Here is a 25,477-nt window from a genome sequence, read left to right as displayed (position 1 = left end):
TCCACGTCCTGTCGGCTCAGGCCTGTTTGGACGCTGATGTCTGCGGCACCCATGAAATCACCTCTTACAAGGGGGTCAGATACAACATCAGCCACTCCTGCTGCTGTAGAGACATATGTAACCTCCCGCCAAAGTCTGACAGTAGCTTGAAGAGGCTGCTGGGAATGATCAAAGGCATTAAGGATTACACAAACGTTCCTGAAGTGCTTGAAAATGAGCCTTGGGATTCCTGTGCAAATTATACATCATCAACGAACTCCACATTATCTATCACTTCTTCATAGACGCGCCTGTGGGAGGCTGTGGGGAGGCCTGTTTGCCAGAGGTGCTCTCCACATCTGACTAACGTTTGATCAGATGTTTATAATGTTTGTGAAATGAATTTGTTTGATGGGGGGGGGGGGGAACCCCACCACAATCGGCATTTTGTGTGATTACATTGTTTGCCACAGAGAGAGAAAAAGGTGGCCCAGTCAGCCATCCTCCTGGTATATTAGAGTAAAGTGCATCTGTAAACACAGTATAATGCATTATCAAAATAAAAGCACAACGATTGAGCTTTGGTGTTCTGAGTGGGGTTTACATGCAGGTGTGCAGGGGGGTGGGGCCTGTGTATGAAGATCTGGAGTCAGTGATGACACTAGAGTTCATCAGGAAATGCTCAGGAAGTTCAACTGCTCTGATTTCAGTTACGACCTGAACAATGAGGAGGTAAGGCTTCACGATATTAATTTTAAAGTTGCTCACTGACATTGCTTCGGCCTTCCCGCTTTCCATCTTGGAGCACTTTGATTTTGATAATCAGTAAAGGGCGGCAACACCTGTGTGTACAATTAAGGGGTTTTCTTTGGTTTCAATTATCTGAAAAGGACAACAATTTGGAGTTTTCACGTTCTCCCCGTGTCTGCGTGGGCTCTCTCCAGGTTCTCCGGCTCCCCACCAACACCAAAATTGTGAATCAGTTACGCTAAATTGCCCAAAGGTGTGAATGTGTGTGTGAATGATTTTCTGTCGGTGTGAGGCCCTGCGATGAACTGGCGGCAAGAGTCCTGGTGCCATGAAGTTGCATTTTGGGAAATGTAGTATGTCATCTGGGTTTGTCTGGAGTACCCTGATTTATGACATTCCCGTGGTAAAATACTGATGTTTTCAGTTTTGTTCAGCTACAAAATAAGATCCCGCCAGTAAAATGCGTGTATTCGACTTGCAGGCAGAGAATTTTGCAACTCTTGCATGGTGCCATGTTGTGCTACCTCCTCCTCCCTTCATTCGTGTGCTACAACCTGCCCTGCTACTACAGCCGCATCCAGGACCACGAGAGGACGCTTGAGCTCATTCAGACAGAGTGCCCTCCTGAGGAGCTGTGCTTCAAGGCGGATGGTCGCTATGGAAACCAAAGCATCCTGTCGGCCAGGGGCTGCATGGCTCGGAAGGACTGCAGCCAGGTGCACAGCGTTCGCTTCAGAGAACGCATCCACACACTGACCTATAGCTGCTGCGACCAGCCGTACTGTAACTCCTGCCTGGGTGTCACAGATCAATCCATCTACATCACTGTAACACTCCTGACTGTTACTGTGATGACTGTAACTTAAGGCTCCTTTTATCATGAGCATCTTTAGGGCTTCAGGATGGAGACGCAGAGCCTCTGCACTGATAAATGCAGAGGATCTTCAGAAGTATGTGGTGAATGGCCGGTGTGATGAAACTGAGGAGTGCACAAAAGGGATTAGATAACTTTTTAAAAATGTTTTTAATGATATCTTACAGGTAAATGTGTTCGTTTCAATGTCTAATGAATAAATATTTTAATAAAGTTTCAGAAACTTCCCTTCATCCCACAGACACACAAACACACACAGTAGAGACAGCTGGGGATATTCCAGAGTATGTTTGCCAAGAAATCCATGAAAAGAAAATGAGATTTGATATAATGAAAGCGTGATTTTGCGTATAATATTTTCTTTTTTACCAGTGTTTTAATTTGTCTTTAAATTTATTTAACCAGGTAAGTTAATTGAGAATTAATTCTCCAAAGTTGCATGTTTTTGGCAGTGGGAGGAAGCTGGAGAATCCACGCAGACATGGGGAAAACATGCAAACTCTCCACACAAATGTCCAATTCGGATTTGAACCTGTGACCTTCTTGCTATGAGGCATTGGCGCTATCCAAGCGCCTACACACTGGACACGTAAAGCACCAGTGGAAGATGTGTTGACTAAAAGAAGCATCTAACCATATAAAAGAGTCAGAGAACAGCTCAGGCAGTGTACAGCATGAGGTTTGGACAGTTCTTTAATTCCCTTTTATAAGGCTGCTGGGTCTCCCCATAGTGGATATACATATATATACATGAGATTGCTATACTGGAGTTACACTGAGGGCAGAGGGTCCATATTACACAGACTTCAAAAACAACACTAAGAGAGCCTCACACCTCCAGGTTTCAGAGATCTGCAACAAGAGAGAGCGAGCGAGAGAGAGAGAGAGAGAGAGAGATGAAGGGGGGAAACAGCACAAGAGGGGGGTGGTGCAGTCCGAGCGCTCGACTCAACTGCCTAATAACTTAATACTAGAAAATAACATACAGATTTCACGCACAGTGCATCTTAAATAGGTTACGTGAAGAACCATTTACCATAAATATCTGTAATTTCCGGGACCAACATATATATATAAAAAAAAAATTAAACATTATTCGGTATTTTTTTTCTTTTTTTTATATTCTAATTTTCCTCTCGTGCAAATCATTCTTTTGTTCCTGCATCCTGTGGAGGCTGGGCTTTTCCTGCCCTGCCCACATCCATTCCAGATAAATGAGGAAAAAGGAAACCGAACCCAGCCCCCCCCCCTCCAAAGCATACGAATTAGTAGAAAACGAACAAACAAATCAACGGAACACCACAGTCAACTCTTCACAAAAAGAACCCACAGACACACAGAACAGCAAGAACACAGTATTTTTTTTTTCTTTTAGTTTCTTCATCACCGTTATTCCTCCTAATGGTCAGCGTCATCGACATAGTCTTTCTCCTAACGTACTGGTTGGCGATGGAAGAGTAGTCCCCCCCCCCCCCCCCCCCCGGTGGCTCAGTGGAACTGGAAGGCAACTCTCCAATTGGCTGGTCAGTTCAGCAGTGATATATTATATCTCAATTTCACAGTGTGGTAGGAAAAGGAGGATGAGGAAAGGAGAGGAGGAGGTAAACCAGGGGGGGGGGGGGGGGGATTATCAGAAATGCAGACAAGAATAAGAGGAACCACAGCAACAATTAGAAAACAACTAGAAACCCTGACCCTCCATGAGAAAAGTAAACAAAATGGCCGATTCACTCCTTTCTTCTGAGTTTCAATCCCGCCAACCTTGTGTGGTTGGGAAGGCCTTTATTGGCTGGGGTAAACTGATCGGACAGCCCGTGTTTTGTGGGAAAGGAGAGTTGGGCGAGGAAAGTCTAAGGCTGTCTGGAATCCACCTGTGGATGGGACTCAAGAGTGTAACGCGTCATCAGGATGGGCGGTGGCAGGTTTGATGGGCGATTAGCAGGTCAGAAGGTGATTCCCTCTCCTGGCGGCTCAGGCGTGCTGCAGCAGTGCCCGCCTCTTGCGGCTGTAGTAGTGACGCGCACTGGTCTGTCTGGCAAAGTTCATCATGTAGTTCTGTTTACGCGTGCTGCAGGGGTACAAAGACAGTGAAAGAAGGTGGGAAGGGGGGGGGGGGGGCATTAGTGACTGCGTGGAGGGCGCCACGATAATCCACACATCCGCACGCACACACTCCCCCCCCATGCACATAAACACTCTTGTGCTCGCTCACACCGAGGAACATGCAGCATTTTTAATCATGTTTTCAGCCATAACCTCAAACACTCAACAGCTGCACGGGTCTCATGGTTCAGGGGAAAGAGGTGCAACGCTAAACAGCTCCTACGCTCTGCACTGAAAGGGGCAGCTCGGCGGCGGCGAGCGAGGCGGCAGAGCTAACTACGTGTGTATCCAAGGCCAAATGTCACAAGACAAGACAATGGGACGCAGAGTCTGCAGACAAACTACCACAGATACAAGATGTAAACGGTGACTCTGAGTGTTTGAGGTCAGAGTCAGCAGCCGTCGCCGGGAGAAAAGACCAAAAATGAATAAACCAAAGGCATAAACGTGCAGGGTCGTGGGCGGGAGGGGGGGCGTTCGGAATCAAGAGACACAGAGGAAAAGCTGCATAAAGTCGCTTTTGCTTAGCCTGTTCATTGCCTCTTCCATCCAGCAGGGCGGTGCCAGTGAGCCAGGAGTGCAGCCAAGGGGCAGGGGGTAGGGGGCTCTGCAAAGCGGGGGGAGCAGGGGGCGGGGGGGTCAGGGGGGGAGTGGGAGGATGGAGGATGATGCATGTGTGTGAGAGTGATGGGTGATGCTGTGAACATGGACGGGATAGTGGGTGAGCTGCAAGCGTTTGCCTGCACGTGTGTGTGTGTGTGTGTGTGTGTGTGTGGTTAACTGTTGTTTTGACAACCACTCAGAGGGTAATGAGGAGTCAGAGTCATGGTTGAGAGTCATGCTGTTGTTGTCCACAGACTGACAGACAGACAGCGATGAGTGAAGAAGAGGATGGCACGCTGTTGCAACAGTCGATCCGAAAAGCCATGCAAGGAGCTGGATGGAGAAGGATAGTCGATGAATCTGTCCCATCGACTAAGACTTTATTTCATGGTGTAAAGTTCCCTGCATTGCATCTCTGGGCGTGAGAATATATCTATATTCCATATTTCACCATTTTTGATACTTATAAATTTTTCAAAATCTCTGTTGGTTGTTAATTAATGGTCCCACATGCAAAGGGTCGTGGCTGCGGGCCACTTGAACTTTTGTCACTTCCTGTCTTGTGCATCAACCATCAACTAAAAATGGGAAGACGTAGAATCACTAATGCAAACAAAAAAAAACGTTGCTTACAGTATTGTAACATATCACAATCTATCGATTCTAACTCAATAACGAAAGCCTCCTCCAGCGGTCCGGGGCTGGAGTGAGTTCAATCCTGCACTCTCCATCTGTCATCTTTAAGCAGGGGCGTGACATATTTGTTGGAAGAACATTGAGAACAGAGCAAACAGTCATAGCTACAGTATAGTGATGGATTACATCACACACACACACACACAAACATTGACATTTGTGTTTCTGCCATTGTGTGCGAGCCACACTTAGAAAATAAGGGCAGTTTAACATGATTTTTTTTTTACTTTGTCAAACTCTGCCAGGGGATGTGATGATTTTCCACCCTTGCTTCACTGCGTTGTTGTGAACGTGTGAATGCTGATGTCTCTCTGTGTGTTATGTCGAATTATCAGCCAGCCCCCACCCGGTCGCCCTGGACATGAACATGACTGTGGTGGTAATGGGGAGGGCTGGGCGTGTCGGTGAAGGTGACGAGGGGGCGTGGACAATGTATCGGGAGGGGGGTGAGGGGGGGGTGAGGGCTGCATTCAGGAAGAGCCGGAGAACTTACCTGACTCTACAGCCATGCCAGAGGGAGCAGAATGCAGAAGAGAGTAGAGGTTAGAGCGAGAGAGGGGAGAAGCAGGAGGAGGGGACTGCTGTCTCGCAGAAAGGTCTGGGGGGGTGGGAGCCCTGGCCTGGGGAGGCAGGGGCCCATAGCGGGAGAAGGGGAGGAAAAAGGAGAAGCATAAAGACAGTCAGAGGTTCCAGGCAGAGTGATGGTGAGTTGGACAGATAGAGAGAATGAGAAACAAAGAATAGGAAAGGATGGGAAGCAGGAGAGATGTGTGAGACAATGACGAAGTAGAGGTGGAGAAAGAGAGGTGATCCATCCATCGTTTGCCAGAATGGGAAGGGGAACGGAAAGAAAAGGAAAGAGTGAGAGTTTAGGGATAAAAAAGAAGGAGCAGGAGGAGGAGGAGGGTGAAGTAAGGCCGGACACAAGCAGAGGAGTGAGCATGACCACGAGATCAAATGAATTTAAGCAGCAGGGAAGAAAAGTCGTGTGGAGCAAGAAGAAACGGTTGAGCAGAAGTTGGAGGGAGAGGAAGATTGTGTGAAGGAGTGGAGGAGTGGCGAACAGAGAGAAATAAACAACAGAGCAAAGTGTGAGGACCATGGTCAGTCTTTTCAGCAGACACTGTTGAAAACCGCGTGAGTGCGAGGGAGGCAGGGACCGCGCCCACTTCGACCATGCAGGGACAACGCAGGTTCGGCGTCGGTGTGTGTTTGTGCAACCGCTGCATGAAATAGAGCGGAACTGTTGTATGCAGCATTTGAAATGCATCGGGTACACATCCGAATGAACAATTAGCATCCAATGGGTGATGGGTAGGGGGGGGGGGGGGGGGGCTTTGCTCTGATACCCCACGGCAACATGCAGGAGATGAATTCAAAACACTTCATGATGGCGTCGTGTTTGATGTATGCTAGTGGGCAGAGATCATATTCACAACATCTTCAGTGCCCTGCAGAATCTCCAGCTTCGCGGTTTTTTTTTTAAACCGACATTGCCTTCCAAACAGAAAACGCTCCTGATTACAGAAAAAAGTGCAATAAAAATGTTTAAAAAACCAGTGTTTGCATCAAACAAATGTAAGAATTTGTACCTAAAATCTTCTCCTTTGGGATGAAATACAGGGCCGCTTGTGTTTATGTGATGAAGGGGGAAATGATAAACCAATCACACAGGCTTTTGTGATAATGCTGGCTTCATAGCAGAACACAGACTCCTATTCTGAAAAATCTACAAGAAGCCTGTAAAATGTGACTTGATGAATGAACGAGTGCAGAACCAAGATGGCAGCAAGAACTTTCACGGCTTTGGACGTGATGTGTCTTTTTAAACATCAGCACACATGTAGACATTACAACATATATGTATACTGGGGGGGTTCTACAGGTGAGGCTGAGGCAGAGGTGGAGGCAGGGGTGGAATCGGGGCTCTTTTGTGAGCCAGTCTGCAATTGGGGAGGGGGGGGGGGGATTGGGTACTCACAGAACTACTTCCACATGGTCCAATGCCCACTGGTCATGTCCTGCACCATCATGCCGTGGCTGCCACCATCGCATCATCACCCCCTTAACCCTCGCCTCTCTGCGGAGACCAGGGGAGACATTGCAGATTACGTGAAGCTCAACGCGTCACGGTTTCAAACCAGTCCCACTGGTTTAAATCAGAACCGCAGACGCTCTCACTTGGTGGCTTTATTAATGATGAATGAACCATTTACAAATGCTTTAGCGTATTACCCTCCTGCCTTCTGGCTGCTTGTTTTGTGGACTTACCTTCTGGAAAACAGCTTTAGAGCATCTGGACAAAAATCCTTGATAAATTACGTACTGATGGCAGTGATGGCAACTCTTACTTGATGATGAGTTAAAATATGAGTAAAAGATTAATTAACATGAATAAAGACATTAGTTAGACCCCCCCCCCCCCCCCCCAAAAAAAAAAAACCCAGTTAGAAACGTATGAGAAAGTCGCTCACAGTGGAATGTTGTAGGAGACTCTCTGGGCCTTTATGAAGTCTTTGGGCTGGTGCTGGGCGATCACGTGCCAGCTGACGCCGCTGTTGATGCTGTACTGCAGCAGCACGGCCCGGTCCACGGTGTCGGCCTGGTCCAGAGCTATGTTACAGCTGTCTGTTTGCGCCACGCTGCCGATCTGCAGCACGAACATGATCTTACTGTGGGGACACACAGAGGAAGATGAAAGGCCGATAATGCAGAAAAGCCCGATTCTATTCTCCGTCATCGCTTTAAGTAAAGTGCATTCTGGTAGTACCTGTACCTGGCTCTAGTGAGGTCCAGCGGTTTGGTAACTGCCTGCCTCATCTTACAGCCATTGAAATAGAGCGAGTCTCCGTGGGCATGCGGGGACAGCTGCCCACAGCCGCTGCCCACTCCTCCACCCTGGATCAGCTGCCAGCTCTCCTGAGACACGCCGCCCGACTCAAAGTTGTCCTTGATGGAGCTGGGCAGGTCGCCGCTGGAGAGGGAGCAGTCGTCACCTGTTGAGGCGGGAGAAATTGCGGGGAACTGATGAAAATTGGGAGATTTAAGACCACGAGTCGATTCTGAGATTGTTTTGTGAAGGCATTGTGAAGACAGTGTGCTAGTTGCGGCCCACCGTGGTGTCCCTCATCACAGATGCAGAACACTCCACTCGTACAGTATCCGTGGCCGCTGCAGAGTCCCGGGCACACCTCGCCGACATAGACGTGGTCCACCCCCCAGCTCTGCCGCTCCCCGGTCCCTTCCTTCTGAATCCAACGGAACTGGGTGGCCCTGGAAATACGTCAGAAATCACAAAAAGGCATACGTTACTTTAGCCACAGAGGACGTTTGCACGCCATTCAGTTGACATGTGTAAAGCTAAATTGATAAATGAGCGCGCGCCCACCCTGAGGAGACGTGGTCCGGCAGCTGAATGGTGACCCTGGTCCATGTGGAGCTGTTGACTGGACTGTAGATTGTGGACTCGTGGAACTGGAAGGGAGAGCAGCCCACGTTGTTGACTGAGGAGGGAAGGCACTCGGACTGTACCAGCTGCCATGACTCAGACCTGGAGAGAGAGAGAGAGAGATAGAGAGAGAGAAAGAGAGAGATATGAAATCTGCCCTTTTTTTTAAAGGATGCACTATCACATGATCAACTGAGTCATGATTTGCTTCCAGTGTTTTCACCTTGCATCCTTCCTGTACTGCAGCAGGACAGAATGACGGTCTTCACAGGTGTCTGCCTCACAGCCGACCACAATCTGCATTGTGAGAGAGAGACGCACAGTGAAAAGCAAGTGCATGGACATTGCAATAAGACCTGTGATTTCAAGTAAGATATATTAACTCAAAGATGGCATCCCCCCCCCTCCCCCCCCCCCCCAAGAGAACTCTCAGGGTTCTAATTTTCCATGCCTTGAAGTACATGGACACACGGAAACCAATCGCATGCAGCTCTAACAGTAAAGGAATAATGCCTTACTCTACCTTAAACTGCAGAATATACCCAGGCTGCACTATAAGCTCTCTGGTGGCCAGGATATTGTGCGTTCTGTCTTGGTTCTTGTTTGGCCAGTAAAGGTGGAACGAGGGGTTTCCACAGAAACCGGCTGTGCGCACAGCGTTGGGATAGAAACTCCAACTTTCGTCATGGGAGGCGCCCTCTGGTGAAACACAAACCCATCAAAAGTGAAGGAGACCAAAAACGCTGACAGGTAAATCACTGGATTCATGATAGCATCCACACAAGCAAACTCACCCTCGTCAAAGGTGTCAAGCAGAGTGGATGGGTTGATGTCCGACCCCCCCACTAAGATGTTGTCTATGGCCCACTGGGCTCTCTCCAGGCTGGGTGTGGCAAGGCCAGAGGAAATGGTGAAGGGTTGCCACCAGCGGAGACGAGTGGCGTTCGTCAGCGCAGCCTCCGGGAGGAGGATGTAGTCTCTCCTCACTGACACATACTTGAGATAGTCCATCTCATGCAGCAGCGTCCAGGACACCCCTGAGGAACAGGCGAGGACAGAAGATCAGAAGAACAGAATGGCTTTCAAGAAAGAATGAAAGCACAATAACTCTGTGCACCGCCATCGGTGGAGTAATCCAGCAGCACTCCTTCTTTGCGACAAATTGGACGATGACACATGGTCATGTTGTCCTCGCTTCCGATCCTGGCCCAGTATTCCACAAACCTGAAAAAAAGAAAAAAAGTTCAAAATGCAGTGAGGGCAGCGTAAAATTTAAAGAACAGAAAAATGTATGCCTGTGGTTGACATGAGTACTGACTTTGCTCCACGGAGTTCCAGATCAGCAGTGACGGCCTGTCTGGCATCAGCCCCCCCGAAGTACAGGGCCGTCCCCTCCACTAACACACCGCAGTCTGTACAGGGCCTGCCACCCTCCATCACCTGCCACTGAGCGCCTGCTTCCCCCTCCCAGTCGAAACGCTCCTTCAGCGACGCCTACAGAGATGATAACGGACCAGATCACTCCAGCCGCTGCTTTTCTTTCATAATCAATGAACAAAGAAGCCAGACTTCACCTTCAGAGCGGCGCTGGCGTAGCAGTTGGGTCCAGCAAATCCTGGGTCACAGAGGCAGCGCTGATCCAGACAGTCTCCATGGCCCCCGCAGTGGTCATCGCACGCTGGTCCAATGTAAAAGTTCTCCACGCCCCATCGTATGTCTGAGTGCTGCTGGTGGAACCGGAACCTCACCGCACTGAGAAGCAGACGGGTCATTCAAACAACATGCAATATCGCTTTCATTATTTACACGACAATGGCTTTAATCATTTATATGAAGGCAAACATTTGATCCGTCAATAATTCAAGTGAAGCATTGCTATGATGGCACCATTAAATATGGAGTGTGCGATGACTCACGTGTCAGCCAGGCTGTCAGGGAGGGGGTAGACCGCCCGCTTCCAGCCTCCGGCAGGAAAAAAGACCGACGGCTGGGAGACCTGACCTCCACAGCGCGGGTCAGCCGGCAGGCACTGAGGCACCAGGTACTTCCAAGTCACTCCAAAGTCCACCGAATACTGAACATGAACTTGCCGGTCTGCAAGGCGCTCTGGCACACTGCAGCCTACTGCAATCTGAATCAGCATAAATGCAGTTATTTCACCGTAGCAACACCACACAAAATGTTTCAGGCACCGATTGGTTATTGTAGGCTCACTATTTACCTTGAACTGCATGACCCATCCCTTGTCAGGTATAATATCGTGGGTAACGGTGTACACCTCTCTCCCATCGGTGTTGCCACACACCATCACGCCATCAGGAGAGCTGCAGAAACGCTGCACAGAGCAATCCTCAGAGAACAGCCAATGATCGCTCACTAAGCAGACAGAGAGGACGGGAAGCAGGAATACAATGTTGATAAAGACAAGAGGCTCACTTTGGTGAAACTATTGTGCGTCATTTAATAGAAGCATTGATTTAACAGAACCTATTGGCATCTCCTCTTGCTCACTAAGCTGTCCTATCCTTCCTGAGGTCCCGTCAGCAGGAGCTCTCTCATGATTGGGCAGCGCCAGGCCTCCAAATGTGTCAGATATCTGCGCTCGAGGATCTGAACCTGCGATGAGGACGTTATCCAGAGCCCAATCACTGTGCTCTGCTCCATCGTGTTGTGGCTGCCACCACCTCACACGTACTCCTTCCTGACGGGCAGCAGGGGGCAGCAACACATTCACAAACCTGAAAGAAGACAAAAAAAACAAAAAAAAAACAAAAAGGTAATCCTGCATCACAAACTACCTGTGCTGATAGTTCTGTTCTGTCTATACGTCTTTAGCTAAACACACTCACCCAGGCTTGGTGTAGAGATCGTAGAAGATTTCCGTAAGTAGGTGCCAGTCGATTCCTCCATTCAAACTGTACTCCAGAAGCACACCCTGGTTACGGTTGCTGGGTGGGATCATGCAGCCATACATGAAGTAGAACTGGATGAACTCAGCGTTGGTCAGGTTCAGATCAACTGTCACCAGCTGACGGCTACAGGTCTGCACAAACACACATGCAGAAATGTAGCCATGGAGGGATGAATGGATCCAGCTCACTATTATCCTTCTAAGAACGAACTAATGTTAATTTCTCAAATGTTATTTGTCATGCAACTTTTCATGAGAGAGAACTTTGTAATTGTTTACAAATAAATAATACAATTTGGCAATATTTGGGGTCCATTCTTCCAATTTGTCAGGAATATAAAATTCCCATTTGATCCTGGCGGACTTCTCTGATGGGCTGGTGGAGTATAAAAATAATTGATGAAGGATAGACGTATATATTTACCCCACTGAAGTGCAGAGCGGCTCCAGAAGCCACCACTCCACACACTGTACTGAGTTTCCCACCGGTCAGGATGTGCCAGTGATTGAGCGAAGGAGCGCGACTGAAGCTGTCCTTGAGCTGGGAGGGCAGAGGCACCACAGGCTCATCACAGTACTCCCCACTCCATGCCGGGTCGCACCTGAAGACGGAGTCAGCAAAATCAAACACATGCTGAAACTCGATTTACAAGACAGAATTCTGTTAGAACATACAACAACGCTGTATAATGCGTGAGAAGATATGGTGTTCCGTTCTTCACTTTAACCCTTCACCGCCCGTTGCTAGTGGCAGTGCGCATGCATGCATGCGGCCGCTGTTACTCACACACAGGTGCTCTGTTGGCACCGTCCGTGTCCGGAGCACATATCTGGACACCCATCCCCAATGTAGAGATTATCCAGAGCCCAAGTCTGCTGTTTGTCAAACGGAGCCTGCTGGAACCAACGGAACCTTGTGGCTGGAGACCTAAAGACACATTTAAATGTATGGTTACAATGGCGTAGTACTATGGAGTAGTACTATGGCGCAGTACTGGCGGCATGGAACCAGTGGGTTGGGCCGTGGGCTTGGGAAGCGGAGAAGTCCCAATTGCTCCAGGTGCGCCGATCATGGCGGCGCCTTCACCCTATGCCCGCTCTGCGCGCATGCTCTGGGGCTCCTATGCATATATGCATGTGTGTGATTGTGATTGTATCAAGGGGCCCTTGCAGTACGGTGAAAATGTAATTTCATTGTGTGTTTGCAGTGTAAAAAGTGTGAAACATAATGACAACAAAAGATAATCTTAATCTATTAATCTTACGGTTGTGATGTTTGCACGAGTTTGTCCATGTATCTGAGTTGTGTTCAAAGCAGTGCTGACCTGGCGTATGATGGGATGGGCTGGGTAACACGCCCCCACTTGTTGTACGTGTCAGAAACCAGCAGTTTCTGCAGGGTGTAGGAAGAACAGTCGGGGCTTGTGGGTAGACAATCTCTGACCACGGGTTGCCAGGTCAGACCCAGATCCAGAGAGTACTCCAACTCTACCGCTGTAGAGACAGAAGAGAAACACAGCTGTAAACATTGTGTTGACAACAAAACAGCAACAACAACAAAATTATCATCTAACAATAACTGGTGGATTTATCACAGATGAAAATAAATGTTGCAGATCTGACATGTCTTTCATCATCTTATTGCTTACAGTAGCAGGAGTTGGTGACAGAACAAGAAGCTGAGAAGTCAAACTGGATGAAGGCATCTTGACCCAAACTGATGTCTGTGGTAACAGCATAGCGGGTGTTGGACTTTTCAATGAATGCAAATGCAGGCCCATCAGAACCACAGACAGGCATCCGGGTCCCCCCAGGGTGAAGGAGCCACGAACGCCCATCGATTGAGGAGAAGTCATCTTCCAAAGGTCCCCAACCGCTGGCGCTACCACCAACTACCACCTGGGTGGAGAGATGTGTTTGCATTATAGAAAAAAAGTAGCAAAAGCAGAAACTTGAATGAACGCTCACAACGCGGTACCTGGTCAATCACCCACGGGCTGTAAAAGTGCCCGTTCTCCGAGGGCTGCCACCAGCGGATGCGAGTGGATGGCGTGCGGGCGCGCAGTGGAATCTCCAGGGCCACAAATCGAGCCTGATTGCTGGTGTTGCTAAAGAGAAATTCCTGGAGAAGACCCCAGGTTAGACCGCCATCCACGGAGTACTGCAGCAAAACCGGCTGTGAACGGGGGTCTGGGGCCGCCTTACCACAGCCGAGACGCAGGAAGAATTGAACAAACCTGCAGAGGACATCATCGCTGCGTGAGAGAGCCATCGAAAACTGTAGACAGTTAAAAACAGTACCCGAAGCTAGCAAGTATATTTTCTTTGTATCTTCACCTCGCATTTGACAGGTCCATGTCATTGGTCACCAACATTCGAAGGCCATCCTCACTAAAAAAGAGGTGGTTCCCACTAGACATAATCCCACACTTCCTGGATGGTTTGCCACCGCTCAGTAGTCGGAAACGCTCCGTGTCCACAGCTCCCCCTAGAGACGCAGGTACACAAACAGATACGCATCCTGAGCTCAAATTTACCAAATGACCCCATTTCATCTCTGTTTAGGTGTACCTTCAAAGTCCTCCTTGAGAAAGTCAGGGTTGGGGGTATCAGGCACGGAGCAGTCCGATCCAGCGTAGCCGGTGTCACACACACAGTGCGTTCCACCTACACAAGCCCCGTGACCATTGCACATGTCCTGACACTGTGGGCCAATGTAAACGTCATCTAACGCCCATGTTGGAGGAGCGGAGCCGGTTGAAAAGAAACCCTGGTACCAACGGAACCGCACCGACCTGCAAGGCATTTAGAAGTGCAGCGATAAGTGAAACAAAATATTAGCGTTGATTAGTTTCCCTCAAAATATTTCCACTTCTTGTCGTGTCGTAGCTTTGCCACATGGATTCGGTTCTTACCCACAGAGGCGCAACTTGCCAAAGTGAATGACTTCTCTCCTCCAGCCCTGAGTTGTGCCAGGGAAATAGATGCTGGCAGGGTGGAGCTCTGTGGAGCACAGCGAGGAGGGTTGGGGCGCACCGGCACACAGGGGCACCAGAAGGTGCCAGGTGGCACCGAAGTCCCTTGAGAACTCAAGACGCACTGGGTGGGCGGAGGAGCTCTCGGCGGTGCAGCCCACATTGATCTGGTGAGACGCACGAAGCATCAGAAGTGTCAAGATGGATGTGCTGAATGAGTAAAGTGCTGTTTTTTTTTATCAGGGCGGCGCTTGCGTACCTCGAACTGGATGATAGTGTTCTCATTCACGTCAATGTCCCGGGTGGTAATGGAGTGTTCTCCAAGCTCACTGGAGACAAACACCATGGCTGACTCATCATCCTCCCTGCACCAATCCCACACAAACACAAAGATTAGTCAGGTTTTATCATCACTGGGTGTCATAGAGGATGTAAGAGCAGAGGCTCTTGTTTGTCTCTCACAGTCCAGCCTTTTGGTAGGGGCAATAGAGTCCAGTGTTCCCCCCGGGGAAGAACAGCCAGTTAGATTCGTTGGGGCCATCCTCAAAGCCGTCTATAACCACCGGTGGGCTGTGTAAGGAGCTCCCATCAATGATGAGGTCATCTATTACCCACACTTCCTCCTTCTTGCCTGAAGGGCAAAAGATTGGGGATTATTATTCACACTGATTTTATACAACATGTGATGAGCGCGGATTCGATGAATTCAAATGTTAAATGTAAACATCACCACTGTTGTAAGGTTGCCACAGTCTGAAGCGGGTGGCGTTGGTCTGGGCGCTGGCTGGTAGCGGCAGGTGGAGGAACAGAGTGTCAGTGGAGGCTGGGAAGTAAAACTCATCCAACATCAGCCAGCTGATTCCTCCGTTCACAGAGTACTGCAGGAGTATTGAATGGGAGCGCTCAGGGATGCCTGGGAAGGAACACATAATAAAGCATTGTGACAACAGGGATCGAATCATACGCACAGCCACACCGAGAGGAAACGCTCAATTGCGTGAGACCTTTAGTGATGAATTTTAAGGAGAACTGGATGTAGAGAGTGTTTGTGCAGTCCAGATCACATGTCACTATCATTCGCATGCCGTCCTGCAGAAAGACGAAGAAACAAACAAAAAAAGATCAAATAAATTGGATGTCAAGCTATTTCTTGTTAATGAAACCACATCACTGCTGCTCTGTGTGTTTTGTTGATGGCCCACAGGAGCCCTACCCCTTTGAAGATGAGGGCCGTGCCAGATTTAAGTGGCTCTCCACTCAGGGTTCCCCTTTCTGCTCCGTACACCTCAGGCCACGTCTCCTGCTGCAGGTTCTCGTTAAAGTCCTCCCTCAGCACAGATGGCAGGGGGGCCAGCGGCACACAGTGGGGCCCTCCATAGCCTTTGTCACACCTGTGTGGGGAAAAGTGAAGTTAGGTAACATTTTAATATAGACAGGAAATCACTGCAGGACGTTCTGTTACACATTAAAATGTATTAGCTGTGCTCATGAGCCTGATTTACTTACATGCAATGGCCATTGTCGCACAGACCATGACCAGAGCACATCCAGGGGCAGCCAGGGGCAAGTAGTACATTATCTAGAGCCCATCCTTCAGCCCCGGGGGTGAAGTGAGTCTGGATCCAGCGAAACCGAGTTCTGGGGGAGCTGAGGGATTAAAAAACAAGTTAGCAGCGTCAGGGGTTTCACACACTTTCATAAAATATGCTGATATAATACATTCATTTAAAGTAAAAAAGTTTGGAGACACATACTTTGCAGCACTGGGCAGGTAGACGGTGATCCTCCTCCAGTGTTTGTACTGGGTTGAGGTATAGATGGAACTCTGAGTATAACCGGGGCAGCCAATGGCTGGGGGGACGCATTCTGGGGTGATGAGAGACCAGTGATGGCCGCAGTCTGTGGAGTACTCCAGTCGAACTCCATGGGAGAAGGAGGTGGACTTACTGCAGCCCATACTCAGCTCAAACTGCAGGAACGATGAACCTGAAACCTCAAAGTCCCAGCTCTCTGCATATCTGGGCTTCTCTGCGGACACAATGCAAAAGAGGCATCATGTTTCTCTTGTCTTTACGTGACATCACTTTTCATCTGCCATTTCTAGGGTTCTGGTTGAATTTGAGGACACTCACAGCCAACATGTCAGCACGTCATCGTACAAAAACACATCAAATCTATTTCATTATAAATATGAAACACAATGACAATGATGTAAATTTGTGCATGTTTCATATGAGAGCAGCCATAAAGTCTTGAAGTCAGTGTTTTTTGTTGTTGTTGTTTTGGGAGTCCACACAGGATCACGGGAACTTTATGTTTATGGACGTGTAGCCAAATTGCTCTTGTTGTGCACGCATAATGAATGGTCCCAGTTGTAATGTAATATTTGCTCACAGCTTGGTGCAGTCATAAATAACAAGCAGGATGTTCATTCAGGTTTGCTTACATTAATAATTCAGGACCCACGGCACCGCAGCAAATGGGGGGATTCAATTTCAGCCTGTTGTGTGGATGCTGTAATGTCACTGTGCAGCTATTTATATAGTTTAGCATGTGTGTGTGTGGCACGCTAGTTTATAACAGGAACATGCATATGCATTTGTCTCTCATGCAGTGTTAAACTGCTTTTACTACTGCAGCTTCACTGAAGCCTGCGAGTGCTGAGTGTCGTCCTCGGCCCCTTAACAGCGATTGTCGATTAGCAGGGAGATCTGTGTTTGTTTGTGTAACTCACTGTCAATGGCCTCAGAGTTGAAAGTAAGCGCCGTGTCCAAGGACAAACAGTCCACAGTCACTTCCCCACCCTGGATGCGGTACCAGTTGTGCCTCAGAGGGCTCGTGCCATCAAACTTGTCCTGGAATCCAGTTCTGGAACTGTCATTCATACCGATCAGGACGTCATCCAAAGCCCACTGGGCAGAGTGTTTCCCTACAAGGAAGTAGAGGAAAATGAAGGCCAAAGAAAAAAAACTTCAATATAAGGAAATTAAAATGATAGATCATGGCATTACCTTGCTGAGGTTGCCACCAGCGAAATACGGTGTAGGGAGTTTTGGCTGCAGACGGCAGTTCGATGGTCACCACTTGGGGCTCCAGGAAGGAACTAAAGTCTTGCTCCCTCAGGAACTGCCACTGGACACCGTTGTTCATGGAGAACTGGACAATAACACCTCAAAATCATAGGGAAAAAACAGAAATCATGTTTGATGGGCAAATTATGTTTCATATATACTTACACAAAACAAAGTAACTTAAGCAGGAAGTAGCAAGAAACAGCAGGATAAAAAGTAATAGAGTTCCATAACAGCCCAGAAGCCCTTTCGCGTCGTGGCATGCTGTCTAGGAGGCCGATCAGACTCAGCCTACAACAGTGCTCCAAGTTAAAGAACCAAGTTAAAGAACCACAATCATCTCATACTTTTATATTTAATACATTTATATACACAGAGATTAGGAAGAGCTACATGAATCCAACAGATTATGGGACGTGATAATTACCTTCATTACGAGATCGAGGCCTCGTGCAAGTGGGTCCTAAACTCTTGCTACCAATCCGGATGTAGAACTGGACCAACCTGTGTGTATGCATAATATCTCATTTTCAGGTTTACATTCAACAAACAAGCACAGATGAGAGATCCACAGCTGCTAAATTCACTCACCGTGTATTGGTGGTGTCGAGAGGCACCGTGTGGGCTTCCCTTCTCCCAGGGCTACTGAAGTAAAGAGCTTTTCCTTCACCAATGATGCCACAACCACCTCCGATTTGTCCTCCACTTAGGCTCTGCCAGAGAGGGCTAAGCTTCCCCTCAAATCCCTCAGTTAACTCGGTGGGGCTGGCGACAGATGGGACGCAGCTGTCTTGCTCCACTTTGGACAAAAAAACAAACAACAACAATCATACAGTATACTGTATACAATTAAAATACATGGAAAAGCAGGATCTTCTGGTTTTCCACAGTTTGTACCTGTGTATCCCATATCACAGAAGCAGACTCCGGAGATGCAGTCTCCATGTCCGCCGCAGTGGTTTGGACAGGGCTCAGAGAGGTACACCCCATCCAAAGCAAAAGGCGGGGCATCTCTGTAGATGCTGCTCTCCTGGAACCAACGGAACCTGGTTTTACTGGAGAAATTAGGGGAATTAGGAGTGGGACATCGCGCAGCAGATGCTTAAATTACGCTCGACGCTATTACAGCTGACACGATCTGATTGAATGCATGTCAGCGCAGCTACCTGGCTGCAACATTGCGTGGTACGACCACCGTGATCCTGGTCCACTGTTCATAGTCTCCAGTGTTGTAGACCGTCGGCTCTCTGAGCTCACGACCACTGCCCTCACAGACACCTGCCCCTGGAGTTCCTGGGTAACAGCCCTCTCTTACCAAGGCCCAGGTGCGACCGGCATCATGGGAGTACTGCAGCAGGACCGGTGCGGCGGCGCTGAACTCTGACTCACACCCTATGTTCAGCTGGAAGGGGGAAATAGTGCATCAGATTGATGGTTGTCGTGTGCCTCTCAAAGCGACACCGTTAAAAGACTTTCTGCATCTGTGGGTTGAAACATTCCGTGAGGACACCTTAAACTGAAGGGTGTAGCCTTGGCGTAAGGCCAGGTCCCTCGTAACAGCGACTCTATCCCCATCAGAGCGTCCGAACACCATGGCAGATGGCGTTTGGGCACAAAAGCTGTTGTTGCTTTCCCTTTCCATGCCTTCATTGCCCAGCATCAGCCACACACTCATCTGGTTCAGAGGGTAGTCGAAAGCCGGCTTCTCGTAAAAGTTCTGCAGAGATCGAAGTTGCAGGAGTTTATTATGGATATTTGCGTTGGGTGTCTGCAGCGGAACGCGTGTCTCTCTAGAAAGCCATAAACACTTCAAAGATAAAGTTAAAGGTGTTGCATGAGGCCAGAATTTAATTCAGGAAAGCATCATGAGGTTGATCCCAGACCTGTGGTCGCGTTGGATTGGCCATGGGGATAATGTGCTTCTCTCTTTCTGATAGAATTATGACATCATCAATTGCCCACTGGTCGTAGCCCTCCCCGGAGTGAAGAGGCTGCCACCAACGAAACCTTGTGGAGGGCGTCTTGGATGCCAACGGAAGCTCGTAGTGAACAAAGCTGAAAATGGAATGAGTCAGTCAAAAGTCAAAAATATGTAAATTCACAGGTGCACATGAACATTTTCCCAATATGGATGACAAAAAAGGAAAGTAAAGAAAAGAAAGAGAAACACTAGTGATTTGCTTTCTTCATTCCCAGGTTTCTCACCGAGGCTTGGTGAAATCGGTGAAGTACATCTCAGCAATGAGGCCCCAGCTGATGCCTCCATCATTGCTGTACTGCAACAGCACGCCTTCCTCCCTGGTGTCCGCCTGGTTACACTCCGCCCAGTCTCCACCCACCCTGAGGTAGAACTGAACAAACTCGGCCCACTCAGTATCCAGGTCCCAGCTCACCAGCTGCCTCAGCCCAGCCTGAAAAGAACATGCACACACATAAAGAATATTATATTTCATAAATAGTAGACAGTTGGAGGGGGGGGGGGGGGTGAAGGGGAACACCATCTTGACCCCAGAGGTCAGTACTAGGCAGATTTAAATGATCAAGCGTTGATTTTTAAACCTTGCCGTTTTCATTTTAACTGGTGCAGAATTTATATCTGCACCCCGCCCCTTTAAAAAAATTATCAAATCATCTGATGTTTATAATCATCACACAGACGTACCACTTTGATCGTGGCATCTTTCCAATGATCTAAAATCTAAACATTGATTTTCTTTCTAACATCTTTGTCAATCGTGGAACAAATATCCCATCAAAAATTAAGAGAGGCTGTTTCCTGGTAACAGCTGCAGCAATTAGAGTTTCAGCGATGTGGGCTAATTTAGAAAAGTGAGGGGCTGTTCCAAAACAGCAGATTTGTGAAGCTGGCTGGCGAATCAAGTACAAACTCCATCTGATTGGAATCACACATTCTGCAGAGCATTGCTGCGATCAAATGTGTTGTCAGGGTAGAGGTAGTGCAGAGGTCAAAGGTCGGGCAGTGGCAATGAGCCAAATTCCTCTAAATTGGCTATTTTATAAAGACAAAAAACATTATTTCACATGTTTAATCAGAATCTGGATCCACAGCAAAACAAACAGACACAATGATGATATTGACCTGCAAATGCTTAATGCTGCATAACCTTCATATTTAAAAAAAATATTCCTGGCTCCAGATTGGCGGAACAAACATGATGATTTTTGATTTTAAAACTTCCAATCAACACATTGATTTAGCCTGCTGACGTCATGCTAGTTTTGATACCCTGCAGGGTAACCAAAAGACCTAAAACTTATCCCTGCCAAAGGCAGTTTTATGATTGTCTTACTTTGTTGAAGTGCAGGGATGATCCAGATGAGACCACTCCACAGCCCATGTCAGGAGTGACCACCTCTCCACCAATGACCTCCTGCCACGTGGCCAGCATTGCATCCTGGGACTCAAAGTCAGAGAGCACGCTGGAGGAGAGAGGGGAGGAGGGCTGGCAGCCTGTTCCGGAAAAACCGTCATCACACCTGCAAGAGAAGAAATGTGAACTTTTCTCAAAGGTTCATCCACACGTTAACAATAATCCAACAAACATTCTGTGTGTGTGTGTGTTTTAAAGCTGACCTGCAGTGTCCATGGTCACACCAACCGTGTCCGTGGCACATGCTTGGACACTGCTGACCTATGTAGATGTCATCCAGAGCCCACTCATCCTGCTCGCCATAGTAGTTCTGGATCCAGCGGAACCGCGTGGCACTGGACCTGAACACGAAGGTGCAGAAACATGGTTCAAGCAGACTCACTCAGTAGATGGTGATAGATGAAAGAACAGCTTTGATATGACTACTGGCTGCTCAATTCTATTTGTTAAAAATAATCCAAATGGAAGAAATCAAAAGCGCTTGGTGGACGATCAGGCTGCCCTCACCAATCTACTGTTCTAGGGATGAAGGTTTATGGATTTTGTGCTCTGGCAGGTAAAGATTAACCTTATCAAGTGTGTTTAAGTGTGTTTTCATGCATGTTTCATCTGGTGAAGGACATCTGCGGATGTGAATGTGTGTGTAGTCGGGTGATGTTTGCTCTGCTTGCTGCACGTACAGCAATGACAAACGGCCATAAAGAGAATCTGGTATATTTTTAGGGATTATACAACAGTGAGGTTTCTTGATCCACAGCTCCGGTGACCCGCATCAACTCAGGTCACTGCCTGGATCACAACTGTTTTATTAGCATTTACTGACATGACCCTGCGACTCCTCATCACACCCTACTGGGGATTAGCTCACTTTATCTAGGAGATGGGGAGTAGAATGAAAGGATGGTGGCGAAGAAGGATTATGTGATTTATGTATTTTCTTTTTTGCAGATTTAGGCATGAGTTTAGGCTAGAGCCAGAAAATCTGCTCCTCATGAACCATTTGTAAAAAAAACAAATACAAACAAACAGCAGTTTTGCTAGTTCATAGTTCTTAGTTAATACAATGTCAACATATTATTTGCAAACACAGAACAAAAAAAAAAACATCTAAATGCTGCCTTTGTTGAGCAAAGCTTTGGCAGTGTGTTGCTGACTCTGAGAAACTAAAGGTCAGGTATGTTTGATCTTACAATCCCTGGCATCACAGCCACAAAGTGATGCAGAGTCTCTTGTATCCTAATTGCATGTTATTTACCACGTCTTCTGAGGCAGAGACAGAGTGATGCGTCTCCAGTCTTTGAACTCTGATGGATGGTAGACGCTGGGAGCTGTAAACTCAGAGCAGCTCGGCATGCCGGGCAGACAGGCCTAGATGAAACAAAGACGGGTCTTCATTCTGAGCCGCATTTAACAATTGCCCCAGCAGAAAGGGCACTTCTTAATTACTCAGATTACGTGTAGCAAAGTTCAGCATTTGTCAGAGTGGATTTTATTTTGTGGATACATTCTTCAGAAACCGCACAACATACTTCAAACACACTGTGAGGCTGTATTATGCCTACAGGAGATGTATATAAAAAGGCTACTGCATGGTTACAGCATCTCTGACCTTGAACGCCGGAAGTCAAGCGAGGACTAACAGTACAGGACATTTATTGAGTTACATTCTGCACTTACTGGATGATCGCTGCATTTCTTCATTCATATGGGAGAATTATAGAAAACTCACTGATAGAGGGCTCGTTATGCCTCATTCAATTTCAAAGGCAGCGAGAAAAACTTGGCAGATACTGTGGAGCCTCATATGAGCCAGTTGTGATCACAGAAAATCCTTTTCTGAATCATAGGAAGATCATCTGCGTGCTAATTCAAGCAGTGCCATGTTTTTACTAATAGCAGGATGATGAAAAGTCAGATGAGATAATTTCTCATCTGAAACAAACATTTTAAGAATGACTATTTACACATTATTGACTGTAATGGGTAAATTAATATTCATAATCATGAATAAATTACATGGTTCGTGTGAGCTCGGCTGTGAAACCAAATCGGAGCAGATGTAAAACAATCCCTTCTATACCTCTTTGACCAGGTGCCAGGTGAGGCCGTGATTGGTGGAGAACTCCAGGCGGACCTGAGTGTCAATGTGAGGCGATGGCTCTCGGCCGCAGCCCATCACCATGGAGAACTGCAAGCTGTAAGAAGCTCCGATCTGCATCGACTGAGTCTCCACGTAACGGATGCTGGAGCCAGGGCTGGGCTCACCGGAAAAGCTAGCGGACCACAGGCAGGAAGAGGAAATGTCTTGTTGTCGGTGAACCGCTTCATCACTTGATCCAAATTGTTGGACTGTTCCGTGGGTGTCGCGTCAATGTGAGGCTGACTGTCTTACCTGAGGGTCCAGTCGTGCTGGCAGTAGGGCTGCACGTGGCCGAGATAGAAGCCGAGACTCTGGGTGACGTCGAGAACGTTGCTGAAGTCGAGGCTTATGGTGTTGAACAACACAGAGGTCATGCTGATTTCATCAAGGGCCCACACATCGTGGCCACGGCCTGAGTGATACGGCTGCCACCAGCGGAACTGCACGCCAAATTTACGAGCGCCAGATGGGAGTTCAACAGACACAATCCTGGTTTGGGGAGGAGGGGGGGTGGGGGGGGGGTGGAATTGCATTATTTAACTGAACTTCAATGACACATAAAGGTTGACGTAAGCAGCGCATGAGTTGTTATCACAGTCGCGTCGCTGTAAGGATAATGATCTCTGGAGTCAATCATCCAAGCTGACTTGGAACTACAGTCCACATCGCTACAGTTTGCTGTCCACAAACACTGGAAACCTGGACCATATTAATTTGTGCAAACATTCATGATGACACCTGGCTTGGACCTGCAGGTCATAGAGTTGTGCAGAAGCCATTGACCTTTCTATTGCTGATGAAAAGCTCGGAGGCCTCGCCTGTGCAGCTGGAGCCCAGCCCACTTTGTCTTCATTACACACACATAGACGACACTAACTGACTCAATGGGTCGCCGCGGCGGACAGCACATCATTAGGAGCAAAAAAATGTTCCCGTTAATGGAGTCTAAGTGTCTTTGTCGAATCAAAAGCCGACAAATGATTACAGGCACATGCACACGACAACCACAGGAGGTACCTCGGCTCGTGGAAACCTTGGTAAGCGTAGTGCTGCAACAGCGTCCAGGTGATGCCGTTGTCTGAGGAGTAATGCAGGAGAACGCCCTCTCCTGGCTGGTCCGGGGCGGGACATGAGCTCAGGGTGCTGCGGCTGCCCAGGCGAAGCGTAAACTGCAGGTACCTGCAAAGCATATGGCAGAACATGAAGGTGAAGATTAGGGCCTGAGGAAAGAAGGAGGGAGGAGTGTATCCAAGTCAGGACAAGTCAGGTGTAAAAAATGGAAATGACACAGATAAGGTGACCAGGAGTGTGTTCAGGAAGGAGAAGTGTGAGAGGGGGGGGGGGGGGTGAACACACATTCATGCAGAGCAGAGAGGTGGCCGGAGGTGGCAGGATGATGGAAGAGATGATTAAATGAATGAGGACAAAATTAGATGAGAGGAGGTGAGGTGGAAGGATAGAAAGAGTAAGTCAGAATGCAATGTTGGTGTGCGTGTGTGCGTGTGTGCGTGTGTGCGTGTGTGTGTGTTTGTGTGTGTACTGCACTGTATTTGCATGCACAATGATAAAGATTTAAGATTTTTTAAAGATTTAAATAGAGATGCTTCCATGTTCTCCTGGTAACTGCAGATAGTTTGAATGCAGAGTTCATTTTCATCCTTTTACAGCTTCATAGCGGTTTTGACAGATATTGATTATCAGTACTAATGAAATGTTTGCAGTAATTTCCATCTGTCTCGGGCTGCCAGCCAACCCCAAACCGCCCTGTGCTGTAAAAAGTGCTGCAGCTTCCTCTGTCAGGCAGCTGTTCGCCCAATCAGCCTGGAAACCGCCGCTAAATATATGGCCATCAGTTGCCAAACGGAGAACTGCAGGCATTATCAATCTCACGCAGATGCCCCATTCTAACTGGACCGCTCACTCTTTATCATCTTCTTAGACATTTCCATCCTTGCCTTTCATATTCCCCCTCATCTGTAGTCTTCCCTCTGATCACAGTCAATCTGCCAGCACAGGAGCGTAGAGTTTAAGGGGAAGAGGGATGGACGAATGAGAAAAGTGGAGCGCTACCTGGAATATTAGCGGTGGAGGTCAGTCAAATAATAATCACAATCGATAAAACCCAGTCACTTCTCTACATATATGTTTCTACAATGGTGCAAATGTGAGTCCCCCAATTCTTCTTCTTGTCTTTTCATGAATGGAACCAGGTTGCTTTCATGAGTCTGTTCATCTTTTTATTCATTACCTGGCCTGTGAGCTGTCTAACGGAGCGGTGACCAAGTGTCTCCTGCTGTCCCTGTTGAAGACCAAGGCCTTGCCGCTGGCCAGAACCCCGCAGGCAAAGCTGACCTCAGCCCCACGGAGCGAGGAGAAGCTGTGGTAGGACGAGAGGCGTGGGCTGGAGAAGCCCTCCGATAGGAAAGCTGGGAATGTCTGGGAGGCGAGCTCACAGGCTGGGCCACTGAAGCCTGGGTCGCATCTGGACAACGGAGGGAGAGAGAGAGAGAGAGAGAGAGAGCAGAAGGGAGGTTG

At 48.1% G+C, this 25,477-nt stretch overlaps 1 protein-coding gene across 1 annotated transcript in view; it reads right to left on the bottom strand.

Annotated features, from left to right (window-relative positions):
- Window positions 1-3,574: 3,574 nt before the first annotated feature.
- Window positions 3,575-25,477, bottom strand: part of LOC137893839 (reelin-like) — a 68,983-nt gene continuing 47,080 nt past the window's right edge. Inside the window, exons 18-64 of the mRNA XM_068739279.1 lie at window positions 25,191-25,424; window positions 23,960-24,121; window positions 23,195-23,431; window positions 22,883-23,075; window positions 22,058-22,170; window positions 21,006-21,143; window positions 20,722-20,908; window positions 19,616-19,821; window positions 19,294-19,465; window positions 18,921-19,127; window positions 18,577-18,812; window positions 18,308-18,465; window positions 18,002-18,209; window positions 17,838-17,914; window positions 17,351-17,509; window positions 17,074-17,268; window positions 16,094-16,367; window positions 15,846-15,986; window positions 15,553-15,730; window positions 15,344-15,428; window positions 15,070-15,252; window positions 14,802-14,970; window positions 14,599-14,704; window positions 14,280-14,506; window positions 13,936-14,159; window positions 13,702-13,852; window positions 13,343-13,601; window positions 13,014-13,263; window positions 12,690-12,858; window positions 12,152-12,292; window positions 11,789-11,966; window positions 11,303-11,496; window positions 10,941-11,191; window positions 10,675-10,829; window positions 10,370-10,584; window positions 10,028-10,205; window positions 9,772-9,947; window positions 9,571-9,677; window positions 9,248-9,490; window positions 8,977-9,152; window positions 8,677-8,750; window positions 8,394-8,555; window positions 8,121-8,278; window positions 7,776-8,001; window positions 7,480-7,677; window positions 6,987-7,085; window positions 3,575-3,671 (exon numbers count right to left, since the gene is read on the bottom strand). Coding sequence (XP_068595380.1) covers window positions 3,575-3,671; window positions 6,987-7,085; window positions 7,480-7,677; window positions 7,776-8,001; window positions 8,121-8,278; window positions 8,394-8,555; window positions 8,677-8,750; window positions 8,977-9,152; window positions 9,248-9,490; window positions 9,571-9,677; window positions 9,772-9,947; window positions 10,028-10,205; window positions 10,370-10,584; window positions 10,675-10,829; window positions 10,941-11,191; window positions 11,303-11,496; window positions 11,789-11,966; window positions 12,152-12,292; window positions 12,690-12,858; window positions 13,014-13,263; window positions 13,343-13,601; window positions 13,702-13,852; window positions 13,936-14,159; window positions 14,280-14,506; window positions 14,599-14,704; window positions 14,802-14,970; window positions 15,070-15,252; window positions 15,344-15,428; window positions 15,553-15,730; window positions 15,846-15,986; window positions 16,094-16,367; window positions 17,074-17,268; window positions 17,351-17,509; window positions 17,838-17,914; window positions 18,002-18,209; window positions 18,308-18,465; window positions 18,577-18,812; window positions 18,921-19,127; window positions 19,294-19,465; window positions 19,616-19,821; window positions 20,722-20,908; window positions 21,006-21,143; window positions 22,058-22,170; window positions 22,883-23,075; window positions 23,195-23,431; window positions 23,960-24,121; window positions 25,191-25,424 — 8,326 coding nt within the window. The remainder of the gene's footprint in view (window positions 3,672-6,986; window positions 7,086-7,479; window positions 7,678-7,775; window positions 8,002-8,120; window positions 8,279-8,393; window positions 8,556-8,676; window positions 8,751-8,976; window positions 9,153-9,247; window positions 9,491-9,570; window positions 9,678-9,771; window positions 9,948-10,027; window positions 10,206-10,369; window positions 10,585-10,674; window positions 10,830-10,940; window positions 11,192-11,302; window positions 11,497-11,788; window positions 11,967-12,151; window positions 12,293-12,689; window positions 12,859-13,013; window positions 13,264-13,342; window positions 13,602-13,701; window positions 13,853-13,935; window positions 14,160-14,279; window positions 14,507-14,598; window positions 14,705-14,801; window positions 14,971-15,069; window positions 15,253-15,343; window positions 15,429-15,552; window positions 15,731-15,845; window positions 15,987-16,093; window positions 16,368-17,073; window positions 17,269-17,350; window positions 17,510-17,837; window positions 17,915-18,001; window positions 18,210-18,307; window positions 18,466-18,576; window positions 18,813-18,920; window positions 19,128-19,293; window positions 19,466-19,615; window positions 19,822-20,721; window positions 20,909-21,005; window positions 21,144-22,057; window positions 22,171-22,882; window positions 23,076-23,194; window positions 23,432-23,959; window positions 24,122-25,190; window positions 25,425-25,477) is intronic.

The sequence above is a fragment of the Brachionichthys hirsutus genome, chromosome 5 (assembly GCF_040956055.1).
Source record: "Brachionichthys hirsutus isolate HB-005 chromosome 5, CSIRO-AGI_Bhir_v1, whole genome shotgun sequence".
NCBI lineage: Eukaryota > Metazoa > Chordata > Actinopteri > Lophiiformes > Brachionichthyidae > Brachionichthys > Brachionichthys hirsutus.
Note: the sequence above shows the minus strand (reverse complement) of the source record. Positions and strands in the feature narration are given on the sequence as shown.